Below are 22,344 nucleotides of genomic sequence, written 5' to 3'. Positions count from 1 at the left end.
ATCTTGGCGCAGTGGAGACACCAGCTCTGATCACACCCATCTGCCATGCAGAGTGCAGGGATTCTGTTCTGTGTTGACTCTGAGCTGTCTCTTAAGCTGGTGTCTGCCTGAGGGGCCCAAGAGGAAAGGGATAAAGACCGAAAAGGAGGTTGATGAAAAGCAGTACATAGAATGACGGAACTGGTAGGCGCCCAGAGACAAGTCACTGTGCATCACCCCACCCCCACCAAAAAACCCCCCATAACCAAACAGCAACCTTGTGCGATCCATACCACCATCTGTTAGGTAAAGGTAAAGGGACCCCTAACCATTAGGTCCAGTCGTGACTGACTCTGGGGTTGCGGCGCTCATCTCGCTTTATTGGCCGAGGGAGCCGGCGTACAGCTTCCGGGTCATGTGGCCAGCATAACTAAGCCGCTTCTGGCGAACCAGAGCAGCGCACGGAAACGCCGTTTACCTTCCCGCCGGAGCGGTACCTATTTATCTACTTGCACTTTGATGTGCTTTCGAACTGCTAGGTGGGCAGGAGCAGGGACCGAGCAACGGGATCTCACCCCGTTGCAAGGATTCGAACCGCCGTCCTTCTGATCGGCAAGTCCTAGGCTCTGTGGTTTAACCCACAGCGCCACCCGTGTCCCTTACCACCGTCTGTTGGCGCTGCAGAAAAGTGCTTTGCACAGCTCACTCTCTCCCATGTGGCTCACACAAGTGGGCCAAGCCACGTAGGGCAGAGGAAGCGGGGGAAATCATTTGGTGCCGCGACTGTTCAGGCGAGTGACGTCTCCTCCTTGGCCAGGCCGAGAGCTAAAAGTGCCCCCCCTCTCATTAACTCAGGTTTAGAGCAGCCCATGTGGTGCACCTTGGTGGGGGATTCTTCTCCATCCTCTCTTCTGCCCTTGTCCTGCAGTATCGTGTGCACCACGGGCGGAAGCGGCGTGGAGAGGTCTGGGCACGTGGTCGTGGAGGTTCCCGGAGGAGGACAGGGAGTGTCTGGACATGTGTTTACTTACCAGGTAAGGAGTCCCCCTCTCTGGACAGAAACTCCCAGGCTAAAGCTGGCTGGTTGCAAGAACTCATGTGGCCTGCCAGATAAAAAGAGGAAGTCCCTCCTCCCCATAATAGGGAAGGAATATATACCATATTTTTCCACCTATAAGATGCTCCCATGTATAAGTTCCTCTTTTGGGAGGGACTCCGATTTAAGAAAATGGGGGGAGATGTATCCGTGTATAAGACGCCACCCAAATTTTTGACATTATTTTCTTAGGGGGAAAACCTAGTCTTATACCCAGAAAAATCCAGTATGTTGTGATGCCGACATGCTGCACGTTTCCCCTGTACCGCTTGCAGGAACTGGGAAACTCAATGCAGTGAGACATCGTGGTCCTATTCATGCATGCTCCACACATACAGTAAACATGATTAGGGAGAGGGACCATGCTCTGCTAGCTCTGGCGTCAGCAACACATTGCGTGGGGCATGTAATGATGATGATGATGATGATGATGATTTATTCATAACCCACCCATCTGGCTGAGTTTCCCCAGCTACTCGGGGCGGCTCCCAACAGAATATTAAAAACACAATAAAACATCCAAAATTAAAAGCTTCCCTAAACAGGGCCGCCTTCAGATGTCTTCTAAAAGTCAGATAGTTGTTTATTTCCTTGACATCTGGAAGGGCATTCCACAGGGCAGGTGCCACTACTGAGAAGGCCCTCTGCCTGGTTCCCTGTAACCTCTCTTCTGGCAGTGAGGGAACCTCCAGAAGGCCCTCGGCGCTGGACCTCAGTGTCCAGGCTGAACGATGGGGGTGGAGACGCTCCTTCAGGTATACTGGGCCGAGGCTGTCTTGGGCTCTAAAGGTCAGCCCCAACACTTTGAACGTAAATAGGAATGCTTTTGTGCACAGAACACCCTAGTTGCGCAGAGTAGCCACATCAGGAGCAGGTAGCATTTTTCAGCTCAAGGGCCACATTCCTTTCCAGGCCGCCGCCCAGGGGCCACGTGCCAGCGGTGGGTGGCGCCAGAAGCAAAAGTGAGTGCATCAGTAAATATTAGTTTACCCATGTAAAGGGACCATCAAGGGCATATTTTAGGCAGGCAAGAGACACTCGAGGAAGGTGCAGAGCAAAGAGTCCTGAGTGCTAGATAGAGAGGCCTGGAGGACCACATTAGGCCCATGGCCTGAGATTCCCCAGAGCTTCTTTTTCCCACCCGTGGCCCTTACAAATGGACGGCTTTGCCACCAGCCCCTGAGAACCTGCTGCTCCGTATTTTCCCAGAAATGGTTGCCAGAAAAGTTTTTGTTTCCTGAGCAGCAAGTTGCATAATCAGCTAAGGAGCTGCAAGCACAGCATATGCCCGAAGTCATCCTTTTTCAGCAGTGTTAAAAAATGCCACTGGTCTGAAGGGGACACAGCCTCATCTAGCCGGGCTCCTCTTCACATTTCTATAGGAGAAGAAGAGTTTGGATGAAGAAGAGTTTGGATTTGATATCCCGCTTTATCACTACCCTAAGGAGTCTCAAAGCGGCTAACATTCTCCTTTCCCTTCCTCCCCCACAACAAACACTCTGTGAGGTGAGTGGGGCTGAGAGACTTCAGAGAAGTGTGACTGGCCCAAGGTCACCCAGCAGCTGCATGTGGAGGAGCAGGGAATCAAACCCAGTTCACCAGATTACGAGTCCACCACTCTAACCACTACACCACACTGGCTCTCCGTGGCTATTAGAAACAATGGCTACCTTCTGCCTCCGCTGTCAGAGGCCTCTGAACACCGTTTCTGGGAATCTCTGGTGGGGAGAACTGCTCTTGTGATCGGGTCTTGCTTGCTGGCTTCCCAGAGGTGCCAACAGGACGCTGGACAAGATGGGCCATTGGGCCTCCTCCTTGCGCTCTCCTGCGATGTGCAGCCCAAGCCAGGAGTGTTGTTCGCTGCCTCTTGAATTCCTTTGGCTGAATGTTCCTTCTTTCCTTCCTCTCCCTTTTGCTCAGAACCCAGAGCTGAAGTCCATTTACCCAACACGAGGCCCCAAGGCTGGAGGAACCTGCCTCACACTGACGGGATCCAAGCTGCTGACTGGCAACCCCAGCAAAATCAGCATTCTGGTCGGACGCTTCCCCTGCTATATGTAAGAAACGGCACCAGGCAGCAGGCTGCTGCTCCAACACCCTCCCCCCAGGCTATTTGCTCAGGGTGGTCATTGATTTGGATTATTGGGACATAGCCCCCAACAAGTTTTTCTAGGTTGTAGGGGCATTGTAAGCCATGGCATAGCTGTCAAGCGTCCCTTATTTGGCGGGACAGTCCTTTATCCCAGCGCTGTGTCCCGCTGCTGTTCCGGATTGATGATATCCCTTAAATTTCCCGGGTTTCAAAGGAAGCAGCTCCTCTCCCTCCCTCCCTCCCTCCCTGCCGGCCAGGGAGGAGGGAGGCTCCAACTGTGTTGCTTGGCTGCGTTGCTTACCCAATAAGAAGTCTAAGAACGCTTGGGGGGTGGAGCTTGCATGCCTTGTGCCGATCAAATCGGCTGCGTTGCCTGGGGACTCGCCTTTGCTCAGCGCTTCCCAGCAGAGAGGTGACGGTGGTTTTCCTTGAAGCTTCAGGCTTCGTTTGGCTGCTGGCTGGGCTTTCTGCCTTTGGCTCGAAGGGGCTCAGAAGTTGAACATACCTGTGCCTGGAAAATCCCTTATTTTGGCTGCTGATCCCTTGTTTTTGAGGCTGCTGGTCCTTTATTTTCAAATCTGTAAGTTGACAGCTATGAGCCATGGGGACCCTCTGTCATAAGCCAGAGTATGCTTTGGGCCAGCATTTTCAGAATAGTTCCAAGGTAGACTTGGGGAACCTGCGGCCTCCTTAGATGTTGGTTTCCATTGGCCGTACGGGCTGCTTCTGCTGGGGAATCCAACAGGTTCTGGAAGGGTCACAAGTTCTCCATTCCTGTTTTAAGGTAACATTGCCCTCTTAACAAGGAAAAGCAGGTATACAGTGGTACCTCAGGTTACATACGCTTCAGGTTACAGACTCCGCTAACCCAGAAATAGTGCTTCAGGTTAAGAACTTTGCTTCAGGATGAGAACAGAAATCATGCTCCGGCGGCACGGTGGCAGCAGGAGGCCCCATTAGCTAAAGTGGTGCTTCAGGTTAAGAACAGTTTCAGGTTAAGTACGGACCTCCGGAACGAATTAAGTACTTAACCTGAGGTACCACTGTACTTCTACCTGCTCAGGAATGAGGAAGAAAGCAGCAATTTCCCTGTCGTTACTAGCCAGATAGCAACATATTTCTGGAGAAATAAGGAAGATGCCTTTCACCAGGTCAGATCATCGGATGCCCTCCTCACCTCCTTTGGGTGGGGCCTGATAGTTTGGAGGCTGAGGCCTAGGCAAAACAACAACAACTAGCAAGGGACTACAACTCCCATCATCCCCAACCACAGCTTAGCCCAAGGCGGTCAGGAACAATGGCAACTGTAGTCCAACAGTTCCTGGGAACCCAAGGCTGAAGAGCACTAGTTTAGAATAGGTTTTCTAGGCAAGTGGCTGATTATATTTATACGATATTTAAATTGAAACCAGCCCCTTTTCTCTTTCTCTCTCTCGCCCCCACAAGTCATTCTGAAGTACAAGAGAAGGAGCTTCAGTGCCTGACTAGCGCCAGTAACGCATCTGTGGAACTCAACGTCACGATCAAGTACGGGGATCAGGAACGGAGTTTGGAGTACCCCCGCTTCAAGTACACCCTGGACCCCAACATCACGTATGCAGAACCAGCCAAGAGTTTCCAAAGGTAAATGACTTGTCTGTCCCCGTCCCCACCAAGACAAGTTTGTAAGGCGATTTTTTAAAAGTTATTTTTTTAAAAAAATTATTGAGTCTTTGACCGCTTGGTTTCTCGCTCCACCTACTTGGAATGGTCCTCCATCACTCCGGTATTATCAGACCACCCTTCCTTTGCCTTCGGCAGCTACCCCCGCCTTGTGGGAACGGGGAGGAGGAAGAGGAAAATGGGACTGATAAATGCAAAAGCCGTTTAATCAATGCAATCACAGTTTAAAAAACCAGCAAGCTTGGAAATTTGTTTGCCTCTAAAGCAATTCTCAAAGTGTGTGGTGTGCCACAGGCAGGAGAGGGAGGCAAGATTCAAGGGTGATCAAGATTATATTTTGGGCACGATTCGTGTTCTTATGTAGTTGCGTTATTTTGTACTTCCTGGATGTCCCGTGATCATATTATAAAGCAGTTGTGTTATACATTATAAACCAAACACGGCTTGGAGTCGTTTCTTTTTGTTTTCCAATGTATTTCTTACCAATGCACATATTCAGAGCAAATTCTTATTCAGAAAGTGTGGCCCAGAGAAAAAGGTTTGAGAACGACTGCTTAAAGGTGTCACGAGACTCTGTTGTTTTGGCTGCAGTGCAGGCTTAACATGGCTGCTGCTCTGGAGATCTGTATTTAGACAGGATAACTTACAAGGGACGTTGGGTGGTGCTGTGGGTCTAAACCACTAAGCCTCTTGGGCTTGCTGATCGGAAGGTTGGCGGTTCGAATACACGCGATGGGGGTGAGCTCCCGTTGCTCTGTCCCAGCTCCTGCCAACCTAGCAGTTCAAAAGCACACCAGTGCAAGTAGATAAATAGGTACCACTGTGGTGGGAAGGTAAAAGGCGTTTCCGTGTGCTCTGGTTTCCCGTCATGGTGTCCCGTTGCACCAGAAGCGGTTTAGTCCTGCCGGCCACATGACCCGGAAAGCTGTCTGTGGACAAACACCGGAAAGCGAGATGAGCGCCGCAACCTCATAGTTGCCTTTGACTGGACTTAACCATCCAGGGGCCCTTTACCTTTTACCTTACAAAGCCTGTCAGCTTCCCAAAGTTGCCTGACGGCACACTGTGATCAGGAAAGCGATCAGCTGCAGAAAGCTGGTGGGTTTGTAGAGAGAGGTAAGACCAATGGGCTATACAGCTCAGGATTACCTTCTCTCCAGCTTTTCAGGCAGGAATCTTCCTTTGCCTACCTGGAGATGCCAAATGTTGAACTTTGGACCTTCTGAATGAAAAGCAGGGGCTTTTCCACTGAGCCTCAGCATTTGCCTCAAAGGGCAAATCCTGAAGCTGCAGGCCCTCAGATCTGCACTGGTTGTAGTCACTAACATACGTATGTGTGTGTGTGTTTCAGTGGTGGCAGAGAGATCCGAGTTCGTGGGCACAACCTTGATGTCGTGCAGTGGCCCAAAATCCGCGTCACGGTTTCTCCGCTGGAGCGCCGGCGCCGGGGCTTGGGCAGGTGGCGCAGGATTATTCCGGATACAGAATGCCCTGAGAATGCCCTCTGCAGCGTCCAGCAAGTAGGTTTACCATTGCAATGCTTGCCAGTGTGTTGTTCTGTTCAAAGCTACTGGTGTGAGGGATCTGTGGCTGCCTCAATTTGCAAACTAAAGGGTAGCGAAAACGGGTCCATTTAGTATTACAGTGGTACCTCTGGTTGTGAACGGGATCCGTTCTGGAGGCCCGTTCGCAACATGAAAAGAACGCAACCCGCAGCAGCGCATCTGCACACGTCAGGTTGCGATTCGCTGCTTCGGCGCATGCGCGTAATGTCAGTTTGCGCTTCGGCGCATGCGCATGCGGCGAAACCTGGAAGTAACACTTTCCAGTACTTCCGGATCGCTGCAGGACGTAACCTGAAAGAACATAACATGAAGCGGACATAACATGAGGTATGACTGTATTACAATCCTCTTCTCATTACAGTCCCTAGTGGCGTTTTGGATTTCTCCCTTTTTAATACCAAAGTGTTTTGGGGACAGGCCTTATTCATTTCCTTTAGAGTCTACCCTTCTTCTAAGGACCTAGGGGTGGTGAACATGTTTTCTCCCCGCTGCCGGCAAAAAAAATATTGTTTATTCTTACAACAGCCCTGTGAAGAGAGAGAACGTGACTGGCCCAAGTTCACCCAGTGAACTTGAAGGCTGAACACACACATACAAAAACGCCCTCTGCTGGATCCGGCCAAAGACCTATCTATGTCCCACATCATGTTCTGAAAGTGACCAGTCAGAAGGGGGATTTGCACTTGGCTTTTGGCTTTGGTCTTGAGGAATTGGACAAGGGATGTGCCCAAGGTCTTCTGCAGAGAGTGTCCTGCAGATGTTTTTTTTAGCAAGCTCCACTCCAGGGATTCCCTGTGCTCTGGGGTGTCCTGGAGAATGGGGGAGGGGGTGTCATAGCTGTCAACCGTCCCTTATTTGGCGGGAAACTCCCTTATCCCAGCGCCGTGTCCCGCTGCTGTCCCTTATTGATAATGTTCCTTAAATTTCCCGCGTTTCAAAGGAAGCAGCTCCTCTCCCTCCCTCCCTGCCAGCCTGGGAGGAGGGAGGCTCCAACTGTGTTGCTTGGCTGCGTTGCTCACCCAATAAGGAGTCTAAGAACGCCTGGGGGGTGGAGCTTGCATGCCTTGTGCCGATCAAATCGGCTGTGTTGCCTGGGTACTCGCCTTTGCTCAGCGCTTCCCAGTGGAGAGGTGACGGTAGTTTCCCTTGCCGGGTTGCTGTGCTGTGGGAACCACCGCTTGAGGCTTCGTTTGGCTGCTGGCTGGGCTTTCTGTCTTTGGCTCGGAGGGGCTCAGAAGTTGAACATACCTGTGTTCATAAAATCCCTTATTTTGGCTGCTGATCCGTTATTTTTGAGGGTGATGGTTCCTTATTTTCAGATCTGTAAGTTGACAGCTATGGGGGGTGTCTAGGAGAGAGTGGGCCGTTCACTCTCCTTTATTTCCGATCCTAGTTTGAAGAGCCCTGCGAGGTCAACTCCTCCAGCCTCATCCTGTGCAAAACGCCTGCCATTAAGCAGCTTTCTCCCTCCGTGCAAGTGAAGCTGGAGTTTGTCCTCGATAACCTCAGCTTCGACTTCAACGCCGTGCATCCGAGCGGCTTCTCCTACGAGGTGGATCCCGTCCTGCACCCCCTCAATATGGATGACCACACCAAGCCCTATCGTCACAAGCCTGGAAGCGTCATCTCTGTGGAGGTAATGGGCAGCCCCACTATGCAGCGAGCAGATACACCTGCCGCTTGCTTGTAGATTTTGGGTACTCCATAGACCACAACTCGTCTTTCAAGGTAGCTCAGTCCCTCCTAAGAAAGGCCTCATTCTGCGTCCGTCTCTGCATACAAAAATGTTGTATATATTCCTCATGGAATGTGCAGAAATTGGCAAAACTTACTGGAAGAATAAGAAATCAAGAGAACAAACTTTTTATAAAAGAATGGAAATGGTTACAGATAAATTGTAAACAGATTAAAATCATTAGCAGGGTTATTGTAATAACCTGCAGTTGCACAAGAGTATATATTTGCAGTAGATAATTAAAGAAGCAGGTGAAATGAATTTGGATATGCAGAAGGTATTAAAATAAAACGTTTAAGGAACCGCAGAAAAGGGGAGAAGGAAGTCAAATTTTGAAATGCTAAATTGATTGTAAAACTAAGGAAATGTATAAACTTGAAAAGCATAAATAAAAACTTTAAAAATAAGAACAATTCTGCATCCATCTAATCCCCCCTTGCAATCTATCCATGACAGCAGCCGCCTCCGTGCCTTGTGGCGGTGAGTTCCATAAGTTCATTATGCATTGTGCAAAGGCAGCAAGGTAGAAAGCAACAGGTGTGGTGTATGAATTCCTTCCTCTGTAATGCGCTACCTAATGTACACTACCCAAAGGCCCCCCCCCCCAGTTATGCCAACAGAAGTCATAATCTCTAGACTGTTTCTGGTGGGGAAGGGTCATAGCTAGTGGTAGAACAGTTGCTTGGCATGTAGAAGGTTTAATAATAATAATAATTTATTTGTTTATACCCCGCCCATCTGGCTGGGTTTCCCCAGCCACTCTGGGCAGCTTCCAACAAAAGATTAAAAATACATTAAAATGTCACACATTGAAAACTTCCCTGAACAGGGCTGCCTTCAGATGTCTTGTAAATGCCGGGTAGTTATTTTTCTCTTTGATATCTGGTCGGAGGGTGTTCCACAGGGCGGGCGCCACTACCGAGCAGGCCCTCTGCCTGGTTCCCTGTAGCTTTGCTTCTCGCAGTGAGGGAACCGCCAGAAGGCCCTCGGCGCTGGACCTCAGCGTCCGGTGGAGACGCTCCTTCAGGTATACTGGGCCAAGACCGTTTAGGGCTTTAAAGGTTAACACCAACACTTTGAACTGTGCTCGGAGACGTACTGGGAGCCAATGTTCTAGGTTCAATCCCCAGCATATCCAGGTAGGATTGTGGGAGACCACCTGCTTGAAACCCCGGAGAACTGCTACTGGTTAGTGTAGGCAATACTGTGTGACCAATGGACCAGTGTCATGTCACGCAATATAAAGCACTGTCCTGTGAAAGTCACAAGACCTTTAAAGTTACATCTGTGCCTGTAACGACCCTTAACGATAGCACTATTTAATTTGGAAAGTGTTATGGGATGCATTGATATAAAATCAATTGGCTCTGTTTGCATGCAGTGCCAAAACATGTTATAACGCAACGGTGAGGGTTCCTGAGGTTGAGACTGTGGACACTTGGCTTTTCCAGTCCTGCTGCGAGCTAAACCATGGTTTGGCACAGCATGTTGTCCTAACCTGGGCTTATAGTTTGTCTCCCCTCATAGTTAGCTGACTTCAACTTTTTTGTATGGCTTTTACCATGTGCTTTTGTGTACAATTGTTGTAAACCACTCTAGTATTTTTTTATGAATGGGGTATAGGGACGCGGGTGGTGCTGTGGGTTAAACCACAGAGTCTAGGACTTGCCAATCAGAACTTTGGCGTTTCAAATCCCCGCGACGGAGTGAGCTCCCGTTGCTCGGTCCCTGCTCCTGCCCACCTAGCAGTTCAAAAGCGCGTCAAAGTGCGAGTAGATAAATAGGTACCGCTCCGGTGGGAAGGTAAACAGCATTTTCGTGCGCTGCTCTGGTTCGCCAGAAGCGGCTTAGTCATGCTGGCCACGTGACCTGGAAGCTGTACACCGGCTCCCTCAGCCAATAAAGCGAGATGAGCACTGCAACCCCACAGTCGGCCACGACTGGACCTAATGGTCAGGGGTCCCTTTACCTTTACCTTTATATATAATAAACAGCCACAAGCTATAAATGAAGAACTAACCTCAGTTGCAGGCTATGGTTTATCTGGAGTGAGACAAACCACAAGTCTGCATTCAGACAACACGCTAAGCCAAACCATCACCTCGCTTCTCCAGTCCTGCCGCTGTTGTCAGCTAAATGGCGATACATATCAACACTAAACCGTGGCTTGGCTTAGCGTTGCGTGCAAACTGGGCCGCTGAGCGACAAAAACAGCTTGCCTTCACCTGACTGCCTCGGTTTCTTTCCTCCAGGGGGAGAACCTGGACCTGGCCATCTCCAAAGAGGAGGTGAAAGCCATGATCGGAGTGGGCGTCTGCTCAGTCAAGACCCTGACGAAGAACCACCTCTATTGCGAACCCCCCGCCGAGCAACCAGCCCCTCTGCACCGGGCCAAGCGGGAAGGCACAGACTCTTTGCCAGAGTTCACAGTAAGGGGTGGATATTGGCAATGGGAAGAACTCGAACCGGGATGGGGAGCAGGGTGGAACGTGAGGGAAAGGGAAGAGTTGGATAAGATGGCGGGGGGGGGGCACAGGGAACCTGGTGGATGAAGGAGGGAATGCCTGCCTGGGAATTAGAACACAATAGGCCAGGGACACGGGTGGCGCTGTGGGTTAAACCACAGAGCCTAGGGCTTGCCGATCGGAAGGTCGGCGGTTCGAATCCCCGCAACAGGGTGAGCTTCTGTTCCTCGGTCCCTGCTCCTGCCAACCTAGCAGTTCGAAAGCACACCAGTGCAAGTAGATAAATAGGTACCACTCTGGTGGGAAGGTAAACGGCGTTTCCGTGCGCTGCTCTGGTCCACCAGAAGCGGCTTAGTCATGCTGGCCACATGACCCAGAAGCTGTATGCTGGCTCCCTCGGCCAATAAAGTGAGATGGCCACGACTGGACCTAATGGTCAGGGGTCCCTTTACCTATACCTTTAGGCCAGGACTGAGGAAAGGAAGGGAAAATAATTTTCTTCAGAGTTCCATCTGTAAGGAACTCTTTTGGGCCTAAAAGAGGGTGCACTGGGAAAAAGTTGGGTTATTAGTTGTTTTTTTAATGTGGTTATTAATAGTCCATTTGGGGGCGTTGTGGGGAATTGTTGGGGGTGTAGAAAGCGGGTATAAATGGTGCTCTTTTGTTCCCTCATGGGATTAAAAGCAGTTGAGGTGGGTGGGTAGGATTTACTTCTGACAGAGGCTGTGGGAAGGAAGGGTGAAAGAGGCCCTCTGAGAACAACAGCTCCCTTATCTTCAAAGTGGGCCTTGTGGAGCCGCCAATTAGCAAAACTGGAAGGGGGGGAAAAACCACAGCAGAGACCCTTTTCGCCTGCTTCACATCATGTAGCCAAATTTGTTTAAAACCTTTTGTTCCCTTGGATAGATAAAGTTGACATGCCTCTTAATGTGTTATTTTATTTTTTGAATGTATATCATTTTATTTTAAATGCTGGTTTTATTTCTATGTTGCCTTTGGGGTTTTTTAGGTCAGCTTGTTCTTTTTTCAAGTTTCTGGCTTTTCCATATCATTTTAATGTGTGTATTTTATGTAAACCGCTTTGAGCTGCTGCTGCTGCTTCTATTTCTTCTTCTTCTTCCTCCTCCTCCTCCTCTTCTCCTCCTTCTGTACAATTAGTGGTACACACATTCTGTAAAATAAAATAAAATCATGGTGGCAGACCCCAGCAAGTACTCTATCGCTTTGTGGGCTGCTTCTTCAATTGCAGTTGGAAGCAAAATTTGACGAAGGTTTAATACCAAGAAGTTAAAAAGCAGCACAGCTTCTGAGCAGGAACGGCTAATTTTATCCAGGTCCCCTTTGCCAGTCACTCCCCTAATATACTTTGGTGGACTGAGGATCTCGTCAGTAAAAAGCGGTTTGCAGGGATATCGCATAAAGCAGTGGTTGCCAAACATTTTTGGGTCACCGCCCCCCTTGGTTCCATAACAGGGATAGAGCTGATGGGGACCTTCTTGGGATGGTCACAAGAGAAGGTCCTCCCTGACACCACTAATCATGACGATTTGTGCGGAGCCCTATCCAGCTGTTTGCTGTAGCCGCACATAAGCAATTACATGAGAGGGAGCTGGCGGGGAGCCTCTTGGCAGTCCCGTCTTCTTCTGGCCCCTTAACTTCATTCTGTGTACAGCCCTCCAGGAGCTTGAGGGTCGAAGGTCTGAAGTGAGGAGCCGCCTCTCCACTTTCCTCTTGCACCGCAGCGGGTTGGACTACATGACCCTTAGGGTCCCTTCTAAGTCTATGATTCCTGCTGCGCAGTCAGGTTTCTGTAATTGCGCAGGAATCATGGAGGCTCCCCACTTCGGACCTTTGCCCTTAAATTTGTGTGGAGGGTTCAGAACTGGGTGAAAAACGATAATACCAGAGGGGGCAGGATTCAGCAGTGCACCCTCACGTCCCCTTGCATGCTTGCTTACATGCACGGAGACTGTGCCAGAATAGGGTCAAAACTAGCAACACCACACCATGGTTTCTCCTTTGCCACCGGCACTAAGTTTTGGAGATATTTGGTCTTCTGAGACACTGGGTCCATCTGGTGGGGAAAAGTAGGAAATACTTAGAAACTGCCACTTTATAATACAGTTGTACCTCGTGTTGCATTAGGTTCATGCTTCGTCTTTTTGGCTTGCAAACGCAACAAACCTGGAAGTGTACACTTCCGGGTTTCACTGTGTGTGTGTGTGTGCGCACACACACGCAGAAGCGTTCTGCGTGCTTCATGCATGCGCAGAAGCTCTCTATCGCGCCCTGCACTTGTGCAGAAGCGCCGCTCTAATTGCAGACTTTTCAGGGTGCGAATGGCACCCTGGATGGAACAGATCGTGTCCACAACTAGAGGTACCACTGTATTGGTATAATAGGGTCTGGGGTTGTTTTTTCCGCTCTATCTGAAAAGCTAGCCCACAAGGTACGCTTATCTGAAGGCATAACAACAAGCATTTTATTTGTCATGGGATGATTTATTTTTTTTTAATGCATTAACGAAGGAACTGAGGTTTCAGAAACTGCAGCTAGGTAAAGCACAAAAAAGTAAAAATTATTATAGCAGTAATATACAGCCCATATCTTAAGCATCTCCAACAGCATCGCTTGCTGAACCCCGTGAAAAGATAAAATGGTCAGTGATGAAAAGTCCTTTTGTTTAGCTTTTTCTCCCATTTGTTTTCCTTGTTCAGACTGAACTATGTGCGATATTGAAAGATCGTGTCAACCCACTATTATAATCCTTCCCAAATTTAGTAAATATATTCATGTAGATAGATGATAGACGATAGATAGATAGATAATTACCGTATTTTTTGCTCTATAAGACTCACGTTTTCCCTCCTAAAAAGCAAGGGGAAATGTGTGTGCGTCTTATGGAGCGAATGCAGGCTGCGCAGCTATCCCAGAAGCCAGAACAGCAAGAGGGATTGCTGCTTTCACTGCACAGCGATCCCTCTTGCTGTTCTGGCTTCTGAGATTCAGAATATTTTTTTTCTTGTTTTCCTCCTCCAAAAACTAGGTGCGTCTTGTGGTCTGGTGCGTCTTATGGAGCGAAAAATACGGTAGATAGATAGATAGATAGATAGATAGATAGATAGATAGATAGATAATGATTGGGACATACATCATGGAAATAGTAGTAGTAATAGTAATAATAATAATAATAATAATGGAGGCTCCTCGCCTTCACATTAAATCAGTTTTCCATCCTCTTGTCCTCCTGCAGGTTCAAATGGGCAACAACCAATTCCGCCTGGGCCGTGTGCAGTATGACACAGAGAGTCAGCTGACCTTCCCCGTGGAGGCCCAGATTGGCTTGGGGGTTGTCGCCTCCTTTGTTGCTCTGATTGTCCTCATCATCGTCTTCATCTACAGGTGAGGAGGAAGGAGGAAGCTTGCCGGCCTGTCTGCAGGACCATATTCCATAGGCCTAGCCAGGCACGGCAGTCTACATGTGAGAAAAGCCAGTTAGGTTGTGTGACCTGTACTGTTTGTGGAAAAACAGCAACACAGATTTGCTTTTTGGGAACAGAGTACATTGGCACTGAAGCAGGAACTGCTCAGAGTTGCTTAGAGCAGTGGGAACTTTGTAGGTTTCTTTCTTCCTGATTCCACACCAGAGATCATACTTGGCAGGGGCTGATGGGAGTTGTGGTCTAAAAGATTTGAAGGGCACCGGGTTCAGGAAAGCTGGTGATGAATCTTTCAAAGTGCATCCCATGCATTATCTCATTGCATCCCTTACAGCAACCCTATAAGAAAGGAGCGAGGAAGCTTTTCTGTCTTCCAGGTCCTTATCTCCCCGACTCCTGGCAGACAAATTCAGACAGGTGATCAGGGTCAGTTAGCTGACATCACTATGACAACAGGTGATGCTGCACTTTGAAGCCTCGATTGTTGGGCCGTCAAAGTGCAGCATGGGGGTAGGGTTGCCATACATCCGGGAAAACCCGGACATGTCCTCTTTTGGGGGAACCAACATGCCCATCTGAGCTGATTTTTCATTTTAAAGGAAACGTCTGGGGTTTTGGGGCTTGGGCTGTTCTGCACACTGCAACAGCTGCCAGCCTGAGCCAGGGAAAGAGGTCTTTGCGCCTTTCCCCCCGGCTCGGGCTGGCAGCAGCTCAGGCTGTCTGCTTTTTTTTGCTCTTCAAGATATAGCAACCCTAGCACGGGGGATATTTGAAAGCCTTTTTGTTGCTGCGTCTGAGAATGTCCCAAAAAGTTAGAAATTACGTGGTTTCCAGCTGTAATGGATAAGTAAAAAGAAAAGAAAGGCCAAAAATTAAATGAAAATTAAGGGAAAGGATTTGCTGAATTAATAAACTAGAAATTGGAATACAGAAAGGGGAGGTATGAGGAAGTCGGGGAAGTAAGTTATAAGAAAATAAGGGATTGAAATTATACTTGTTTTTTACTTTTGTCTGTTTGTATTTTTGTTCTGTTTTGTTTTTATATAATTTTTGAAACTTTAATAAAAATCTTTTTTTAAAAAAAAGAGAATGTCCCAAAAAGGCTTGGATGAAAATATCAGCCTAGCTGTACAGCTCGCTGTTTCCTTTTTGCACGGTTAATTTGGTTTTGTGGCTGCAAAACCTGGGGTGATTCTCTTGCATAGAAATAAAGAGCTACACTGTGATTAGAAGGGATCGACTTTAGCATATTATGATGGTGATGGTTTTTCTTTCCAGGAGGAAGAGCAAACAGGCCCTGAGGGATTACAAAAAAGTTCAGATCCAGCTGGAAAACCTGGAGACGAGTGTCCGGGACCGGTGCAAAAAAGAATTCACTGGTAAGAGGAGAGGAAGGAGCTTTTCCCTTGTTCTGTCCCTGGGAATGCAAGTTCCCTTCTTCCTTCTATAATTTTCATTAAATTTTCTGTTTTACAATTTAGGACATTCATTTAAAGAACACCAATGACTTCCCTTCTTCTCTTTCCAATCCTTTCATATTTTATACAAACTAAGCCATTCAGTATTCCATTATTACATCCATCAAAACTCGTTCACACTGTTGAATTTATCTTAATGCTGCCCACATTTTCAGATAAACACAATTTCCCTCCATATCTTCACTAGACATTTCCCAATGTTCTTCTTGTTCTCTTATTCTATATGTTAGGTCCGCAAGCTGCGCTTATTCCATCAGTTTAAGTTGCCATTCTTCTTTAGTTAGGACTTTACTCAATTTCCATTTTGGGGCTAAGGAAACACAAGCCACAGCAGTGGCATGCATTAATAACCTTATTTGACACTGTAATGGTTCTAGGGGTTGCTCGTGCGTAAGTTGCCACCACTCCTGGCTAGGTTACCTGGTTGAACCCTTTCTGTCTGGACAGCCTCTCACCCGTGGCTGTCTCAGTCGCTGGCAGAATCCGTCAGTGGGCGTTTCTTGAACTTCTTCCAGCAAAGAAGTTCTTTGACGCCAAGTCTCCTCCTACTCTCCCTGCGCGGAAGTCTTCTGCGCAGGGAGGGTGTGGGCAGCGGAGGACCCGTGCTCTCCCCACTGGTCTCCGGCGAGGAGTCCTGGAGCCTCCTCTCCGATTCCCCCATCTGCCCCCCTTTTCCACTGGTGCTACGCTGATTTCCTTCCCCAGCAGATGGGCTGCCTCTCTCCCTACTGGGACCCTCTCCGGCATCCCTCTGGAGCCTTCCCTCCGCCTTTGGCTCTGATGGCAGTTCCCTGACAGACACCTGGGAATTTCCGTCTAAATTATCCCCAAGAAAAAGGACTCTGGGGTGGGTTTTTTTTGGAAAAGTACTTTTAAACATTTTTTTCAATTCCTTATGGATTATTTCCCAATGCTCTTTTACCCTTTTACAGGTCCACCACATATGATAGAACGTCCCCTCAGTCTCACAATGCAGGTTTCTTTCAAGGCTGATGCTGTGAATTGCCTCTTTTGCCACATCAGGATTGCTGACCTATTCATTATGATGCTGTTATGTTAGGCAGCCAAACCCATGAAATAGGGAAGAATCCCTTCTGCATAGGCTGCTCTCCTTTTTGAACTTTTAAGGCTGCGGGGGAATCTAACAGGGCCTTCCCAATGTGAGAAAAATAGCAAGAGCTCCATTAAAATAAAAACAAAGGGGGCATTTTTAGTAGTAGAGGAGCCTTAGTGGTAGAGCAAGGGTCCAGCCCTCTGCTGAAAAAGTTAGCTGACTCCTTACAGGGGGCTGGACTATATTTTTTGGGGGGAAATGAACAAATTCCTATGTCCCACAAATAACCCAGAGATGCATTTTTTAAAAAAGCACAGATTCTACTCATGTAAAAACACCAGGCAGGCCCCACAAATAACCCAGAGATGCATTTTAAATAAAAGCACACATTCTACTCATGTAAAAACACGCCGATTCCCAGACCGTCCATGGGCCGGATTTAGAAGGTGATTGAGCCGGATCCAGCCCCCGGGCCTTAGTTTGCCTACCCATGTGGTAGAGTCTATGCAGAATTTCCTGGCATCTCCCGGGAGGGCTTGAAAAGACTGATACCCTGGAGAGCAGCTGCCAACCAGAATAGATAATACTGGGCTGGACGGACCAATAGTCTGAGATTATATAAGAAAGCTTCCTTTCATTTCCTGTTTCCCACACTCTCGTCGTCTTCCTCATCACCCGGGGTTTTTTTCTTTCATTGCAGACCTCATGACGGAGATGATGGACCTCACCAGCGACTTGGTTGGCACCGGGATCCCCTTCTTGGACTACAAGTCCTACGCAGAGCGTGTCTTCTTCCCAGGGCACCGCGAGTCGCCGCTGCAAAGGGACCTGGACGTGCCAGAATGCCGGAGGCAGACGGTCGAACAAGGCTTAGTGCAACTCTCCAACCTCCTCAACAGTAAGCTCTTTCTCACCAAGGTATGTTTTCAGGAACAGATGATTTCGTATTGAAGTAAAACAAAAATCACGCCTCTGTTGTTGTTGTTTTAAATCAACTCTTTATCGCTTGAATATAAAATTGATTCCATCATGATAACAGAAGTTATTGCAACTAGCATACAAGTTTAGAGAGGTAGATTGTAGGAAGTTTGACAACAGTGGCAGTTCTAAGTTGGCACATTTAACACAAAGTTTCTGTACAGGTTCCAGGTTACCTCACTTCCATATTCACCAGACTGAAAGGTTTTTAGATCACTAAAAGAGTCCATGTAGGTCACACGTTAGAGAAATGAAGAAGAAGAAGAAGAGTTTTGATTTGATATCCCGCTTTATCACTACCCTAAGGAGTCTCGAAGCGGCTAACATTCTCCTTTCCCTTCTTCCCCCACAACAAACATTCTGGGAGGTGAGTGGGGCTGAGAGACGTCAGAGAAGTGTGACTGGCCCAAGGTCACCCAGCAGCTGCATGTGGAGGAGCGGAGACGCAAACCCGGTTCACCAGATTACGAGTCTACCGCTCTTAACCACTACACCACACTTTCTGCGGCCTAGAAGTATTTGTACTTGAAGAAACTCATGTTAGTAGGGGGCTTCAAGTCAGCTGCGGCTTGTGAAGCCTTCACGCAGCTCACGCTGGCCTCAAGGCGCAGCTGCTGCACGACCTTCTTCATGGCTGCCACATTGGAAGAGCTGGACATGGTTCCAAAAATCACGCCTCTTGTAAACATTCAAGGCAGGTCTCAGGTGGCACTAAGGAGGATTAGTGAGAGAGCCAGTGTGGTGTAGTGGTTAAGAGCGGTAGACTCGTAATCTGGTGAACCGGGTTCGCTTCCCCACTCCTCCACATGCAGCTGCTGGGTAACCTTGGGCCAGTCACACTTCTCTGAAGTCTCTCAGCCCCACTCACCTCACAGAGTGTTTGTTGTGGGGGAGGAAGGGAAAGGAGAATGTTAGCTGCTTGGAGACTCCTTATGGTAGGGATAAAGCGGGATATCAAATCCAAATCCAAACTGCTTTCTGTGGGAGTGAGTCCCATAGTTTAGCCATATGCTTTGTGAAGAAGTGATTTCGGTAACCTCATTTGCTTTTTGAGAGCCAGTGTGGTGTAGTGGTTAAGGTGGACTTGTAATCTGGTGAACCGGGTTCGCTTCCCCGCTCCTCCACATTCAGCTTCTGGGTGACCTTGGGCCAGTCACACTTCTCTGAAGTCTCTCAGCCCCACTCACCTCACAGAGTGTTTGTTGTGGGGGAGGAAGGGAAAGGAGAATGTCAGCCGCTTTGAGACTCCTCAGGGTAGTGATAAAGCGGGATATCAAATCCAAACTCTTCTTCTTCTCTTCTTCTAAAGCCATGCTGTGGAACACAGCGCTTGTCCTTCAAAGCAAAAGCCCGCTGTGTGCTGCTGAACCTCAAGCTCCTACTCCTCACTATTGTGGGGTCAATCTGAAAGCTCTTTGGCAGTTTCTGCTGTGGATTTAGAAAGGGATCAGAATGTGGGACGACCATTCATTCAGGGAGAGGGGCATTGTTAGGGGGCGGCCCAGAGGGGCCAAGCCCTGGTTAGAATCATAGAACAGTAGAGTTAGAAGGGACCTTCAGGGTCATCTTAGTCCAGAGCCCTGCAATGCAGGAATCTCAGCTAAAGTTTCCCTGGCAGGTGGCAGGTGCCCCAACCTCTGCTTAAAAACCTCTAAGGAAGGAGAGTCCGTTCCACTGTCCCATCCGCCTGGCCTTTAATTTGAATTCAGCCTGATCTTTTATTTCCCTTCTCTTCCCTCGCCCTCCCCTTTTTATGAAGATCACCCGCTCTGAGACCCCACAGCTAATTCTCCCCTGGTCTCCTCACTGGCCCAAGTAGGACCAATTCAGCCAGCTAGCCCTGGTGATTATTTAATGCTTATTTCCCCTAAACCGACTTTCGAATTTTATTGTTATTCATGTTTTTATACTGTATTTTATGTTGCTTTTATAATTAAGTGTTTTAAATTTGTTGTTAGCCGCCCTGGTATAAATAATTTATTATTATTGTTATTATTGTTATTATTGTTATTATTGTTATTATTATTATTATTATTATTATTATTATTATTATTATTATTTTACAAGGGGCCAGCAAAGTTTACCTTGCCTGGGTGGGCTCACTCCCGCGGAGATTTTTTTTAAAAATAATATTTATTACTTTCCCAACAGTTTAAACACTACAAAAGAAAAAAAAGTTAAACAAGACAATACAGTACAATACAAAAACAAAAACACTACGTAACACTAACACTAAGACATTAAACTAACAAAACAAGCCAAAAACAATTTAAGACACAGCAAACAATTTCAATATCTTATCTTTCATTCACTTGTTTCAACGACCTCCTCACACCTCCGTTTTTGTATTCCACTTCTGTTAATTGTTTCAGCAATTCCTTTCCATCTTCCTCTGTTTTCTGTCCTGTAATTATCTTAACATATTCTTAACATAGACGCGATTTCCAGCACCGCGGAAGCGAGTCCCCGCTCCACACTGTGCCGGTTTAGCACAGCGCATGGGGACGACTTGCCAAGTGGGCAGCTCAGTTCGGAGGCAGCTTGTGGGCCATTTAAACAACCCCATGGGCTGCTTGTGGCCCATGGGCCACAGGTTGCTAACCCCTGGCTTTTACCATCAGAAAGTTCTTCCTGACGTTTAGTCAGAGTCTCCTTTCTTTTAACATGAAGCCATTGGTTTGAGCCTTCCCTCTAGAGCAGGAGAAAACAAGCTTCCATGTAACAGCCCTTCAGATACAGTGGTACCTCAGGTTACAGACGCTTCAGGTTACAGACTCCACTAACCTAGAAATAGTACCTCGGGTTAAGAATTTTGCTTCAGGATGAGAACAGAAATTGTGTAGCGGCAGCGAGAGGCCCCATTAGCTAAAGTGGTACCTCAGGTTAAGAACAGTTCTGGGTTAAGAACGGACCTCCAGAACAAATTAAGTTCTTAACCCGAGGTACCACTGTATTTGAAGGCAGCTCTCATATCTCCTCTCGGTCTCCTCTTTTCCAGGCTGTTTTGTTCACTGCCCACGTGACGGAGGTGTTCATTTCAACACTTGTACGATCACTCGGTGTTGCAGGATGTTGGGCTGGACTGAGCAGGAATGGTTGCCCCCCCTCCTTCTCCTGAACCTCCGCGAGAACAGGAGGACAGTATAGATTTAGAACAGTGGTTTGTGGAAGGACATAGTTCAGAGACTGCAGAGGGTAACAGCTGGGGAATATTGGAAGAAGAAACACTGGGGTAGAGACAGCTGACAGGCTCTGTGTCTTTGGAGAGCATTCCTGAGCCCCCTCCCCAAGGACTAGGCATGCAGTGAGAGTAGCTGAACAGAAAGCTCAGAGACAGAAAGTGCAGATTAGCCGGCGCAGGGATGACGTACGATAAGAGAGACGAAGGGAGTTGGGCTTTGCTCAGAGCAATGCCATCACGGCATAGAGACTACATTCCTTTGTATCTCTGTGTGAATACAGTGGTACCTCGGGTTAAGTACTTAATTTGTTCCAGAGGTCCGTTCTTAACCTGAAACTGTTCTTAACCTGAAGCACCACTTTAGCTAATGGGGCCTTCCTGCTGCCGCCGCACCGCCGGAGCCCGATTTCTGTTCTTATCCTGAAGCAAAGTTCTTCACCTGAAGCACTATTTCTGGGTTAGCGGAGCGTGTAACCTGAAGTGTATGTAACCTGAAGCGTATGTAACCCGAGGTACCACTGTACTGAATAACGTATTTTTCGCTCCATAAGGCACACCTGATCGTAAGATGCACCTAGTTTTTAGAGGAGGAAAACTATTTTTAAAAAATTCTGTGCAGAGCGTGTAAGCGGCTCTCGCTTTGTTTGCTTTAAAGCAAGCAAAGCGAGAGCGGCTCACATGGGTCTGTCCCGCTTTGCACAACTCTCACTTTGCTTGCCCATCCCTCCTCCTGCCTCACTGTAAAAGAGGAGGAGGAGACACCGGGACAGGTGCTTTGCTTGGGAGGAGGGGCGGATGGGAGCCATGGCTTCCGTCCGTCCCTCCTCCCGCCTCACTGTAAAGCCGGCAGAGCAAGAGCCACTGAAACGCTCTCTGCTTTAAAGGAAGAAAAGCAAGAGCTATGCAGAGCATGTCAGCGGCTCTTGCTCTGCTGGCTTCACAGCAAGCGATGGACAGGAGCCATGGCATCCCTCAGTGAGCGACTGCAGTGGCAGCCAAGGGATCCCTCTGCTTCATTTGCTTCATAAGACACACAGACATTTCCCCTTACTTTTTAGGAGGGAAAAAGTGCGTCTTATGGAGCGAAAAATACGGTAGATTATGTGGTAAGGACTCTTCATGTTATCTGCCACCAGGGAAGGGATAGGATTCCCTGAGCCTTGGCACAGGAGTGGGGAGCTTCTGATTCAGTTCAGCTCTTGTGCATTTCTGGCCCCTCTTGGCCTCTCTAAATTTAACCCCTTCCAGCTGCTCATCTCCATGGTTGTTGTTTTTATGGGAAAGCGACCTCTAAAGGACGACCCCTCAACCAGCTAAAATACCTCGTCCCCAACCAATCAATTGTTTCCTAACGACAGTTCTGTGTTTTTGTCCCCTCCCTCGATGTCCCCAGTTTATACACACCTTGGAGATCCAGCGCACTTTCTCCCCGAGGGACCGGGCCTACGTTGCGTCTCTTCTCACGGTCTCGCTGCACGGGAAGCTTGAGTATTTCACAGACATCCTCAAGACCCTCCTGAATGACCTGGTGGAGCAGTATGTGGCCAAGAACCCCAAACTGATGCTGCGAAGGTGGGCAGGAGAGAGAGAAAGCCTGCCACTTTTTCTGGTGTTGATAT

General features: G+C 48.2%; 1 protein-coding gene across 2 annotated transcripts in view; it reads left to right on the top strand.

The window, feature by feature from the left end:
- Positions 1-22,344, top strand: part of PLXNB1 (plexin B1) — a 158,876-nt gene that overhangs the window by 109,722 nt on the left and 26,810 nt on the right. For both annotated transcript variants that reach the window (XM_081901288.1, XM_081901287.1), the window contains 10 exons: positions 908-1,013; positions 2,996-3,132; positions 4,614-4,790; positions 6,181-6,349; positions 7,788-8,030; positions 10,382-10,558; positions 13,848-13,996; positions 15,313-15,413; positions 17,267-17,484; positions 22,119-22,297. In XM_081901288.1, coding sequence (XP_081757414.1) covers positions 908-1,013; positions 2,996-3,132; positions 4,614-4,790; positions 6,181-6,349; positions 7,788-8,030; positions 10,382-10,558; positions 13,848-13,996; positions 15,313-15,413; positions 17,267-17,484; positions 22,119-22,297 — 1,656 coding nt within the window. The remainder of the gene's footprint in view (positions 1-907; positions 1,014-2,995; positions 3,133-4,613; positions 4,791-6,180; positions 6,350-7,787; positions 8,031-10,381; positions 10,559-13,847; positions 13,997-15,312; positions 15,414-17,266; positions 17,485-22,118; positions 22,298-22,344) is intronic.

This window comes from Podarcis melisellensis, assembly GCF_964234715.1.
Source record: "Podarcis melisellensis genome assembly, chromosome: 2".
NCBI lineage: Eukaryota > Metazoa > Chordata > Lepidosauria > Squamata > Lacertidae > Podarcis > Podarcis melisellensis.
This window is presented reverse-complemented; position numbering and strand designations above follow the sequence as displayed.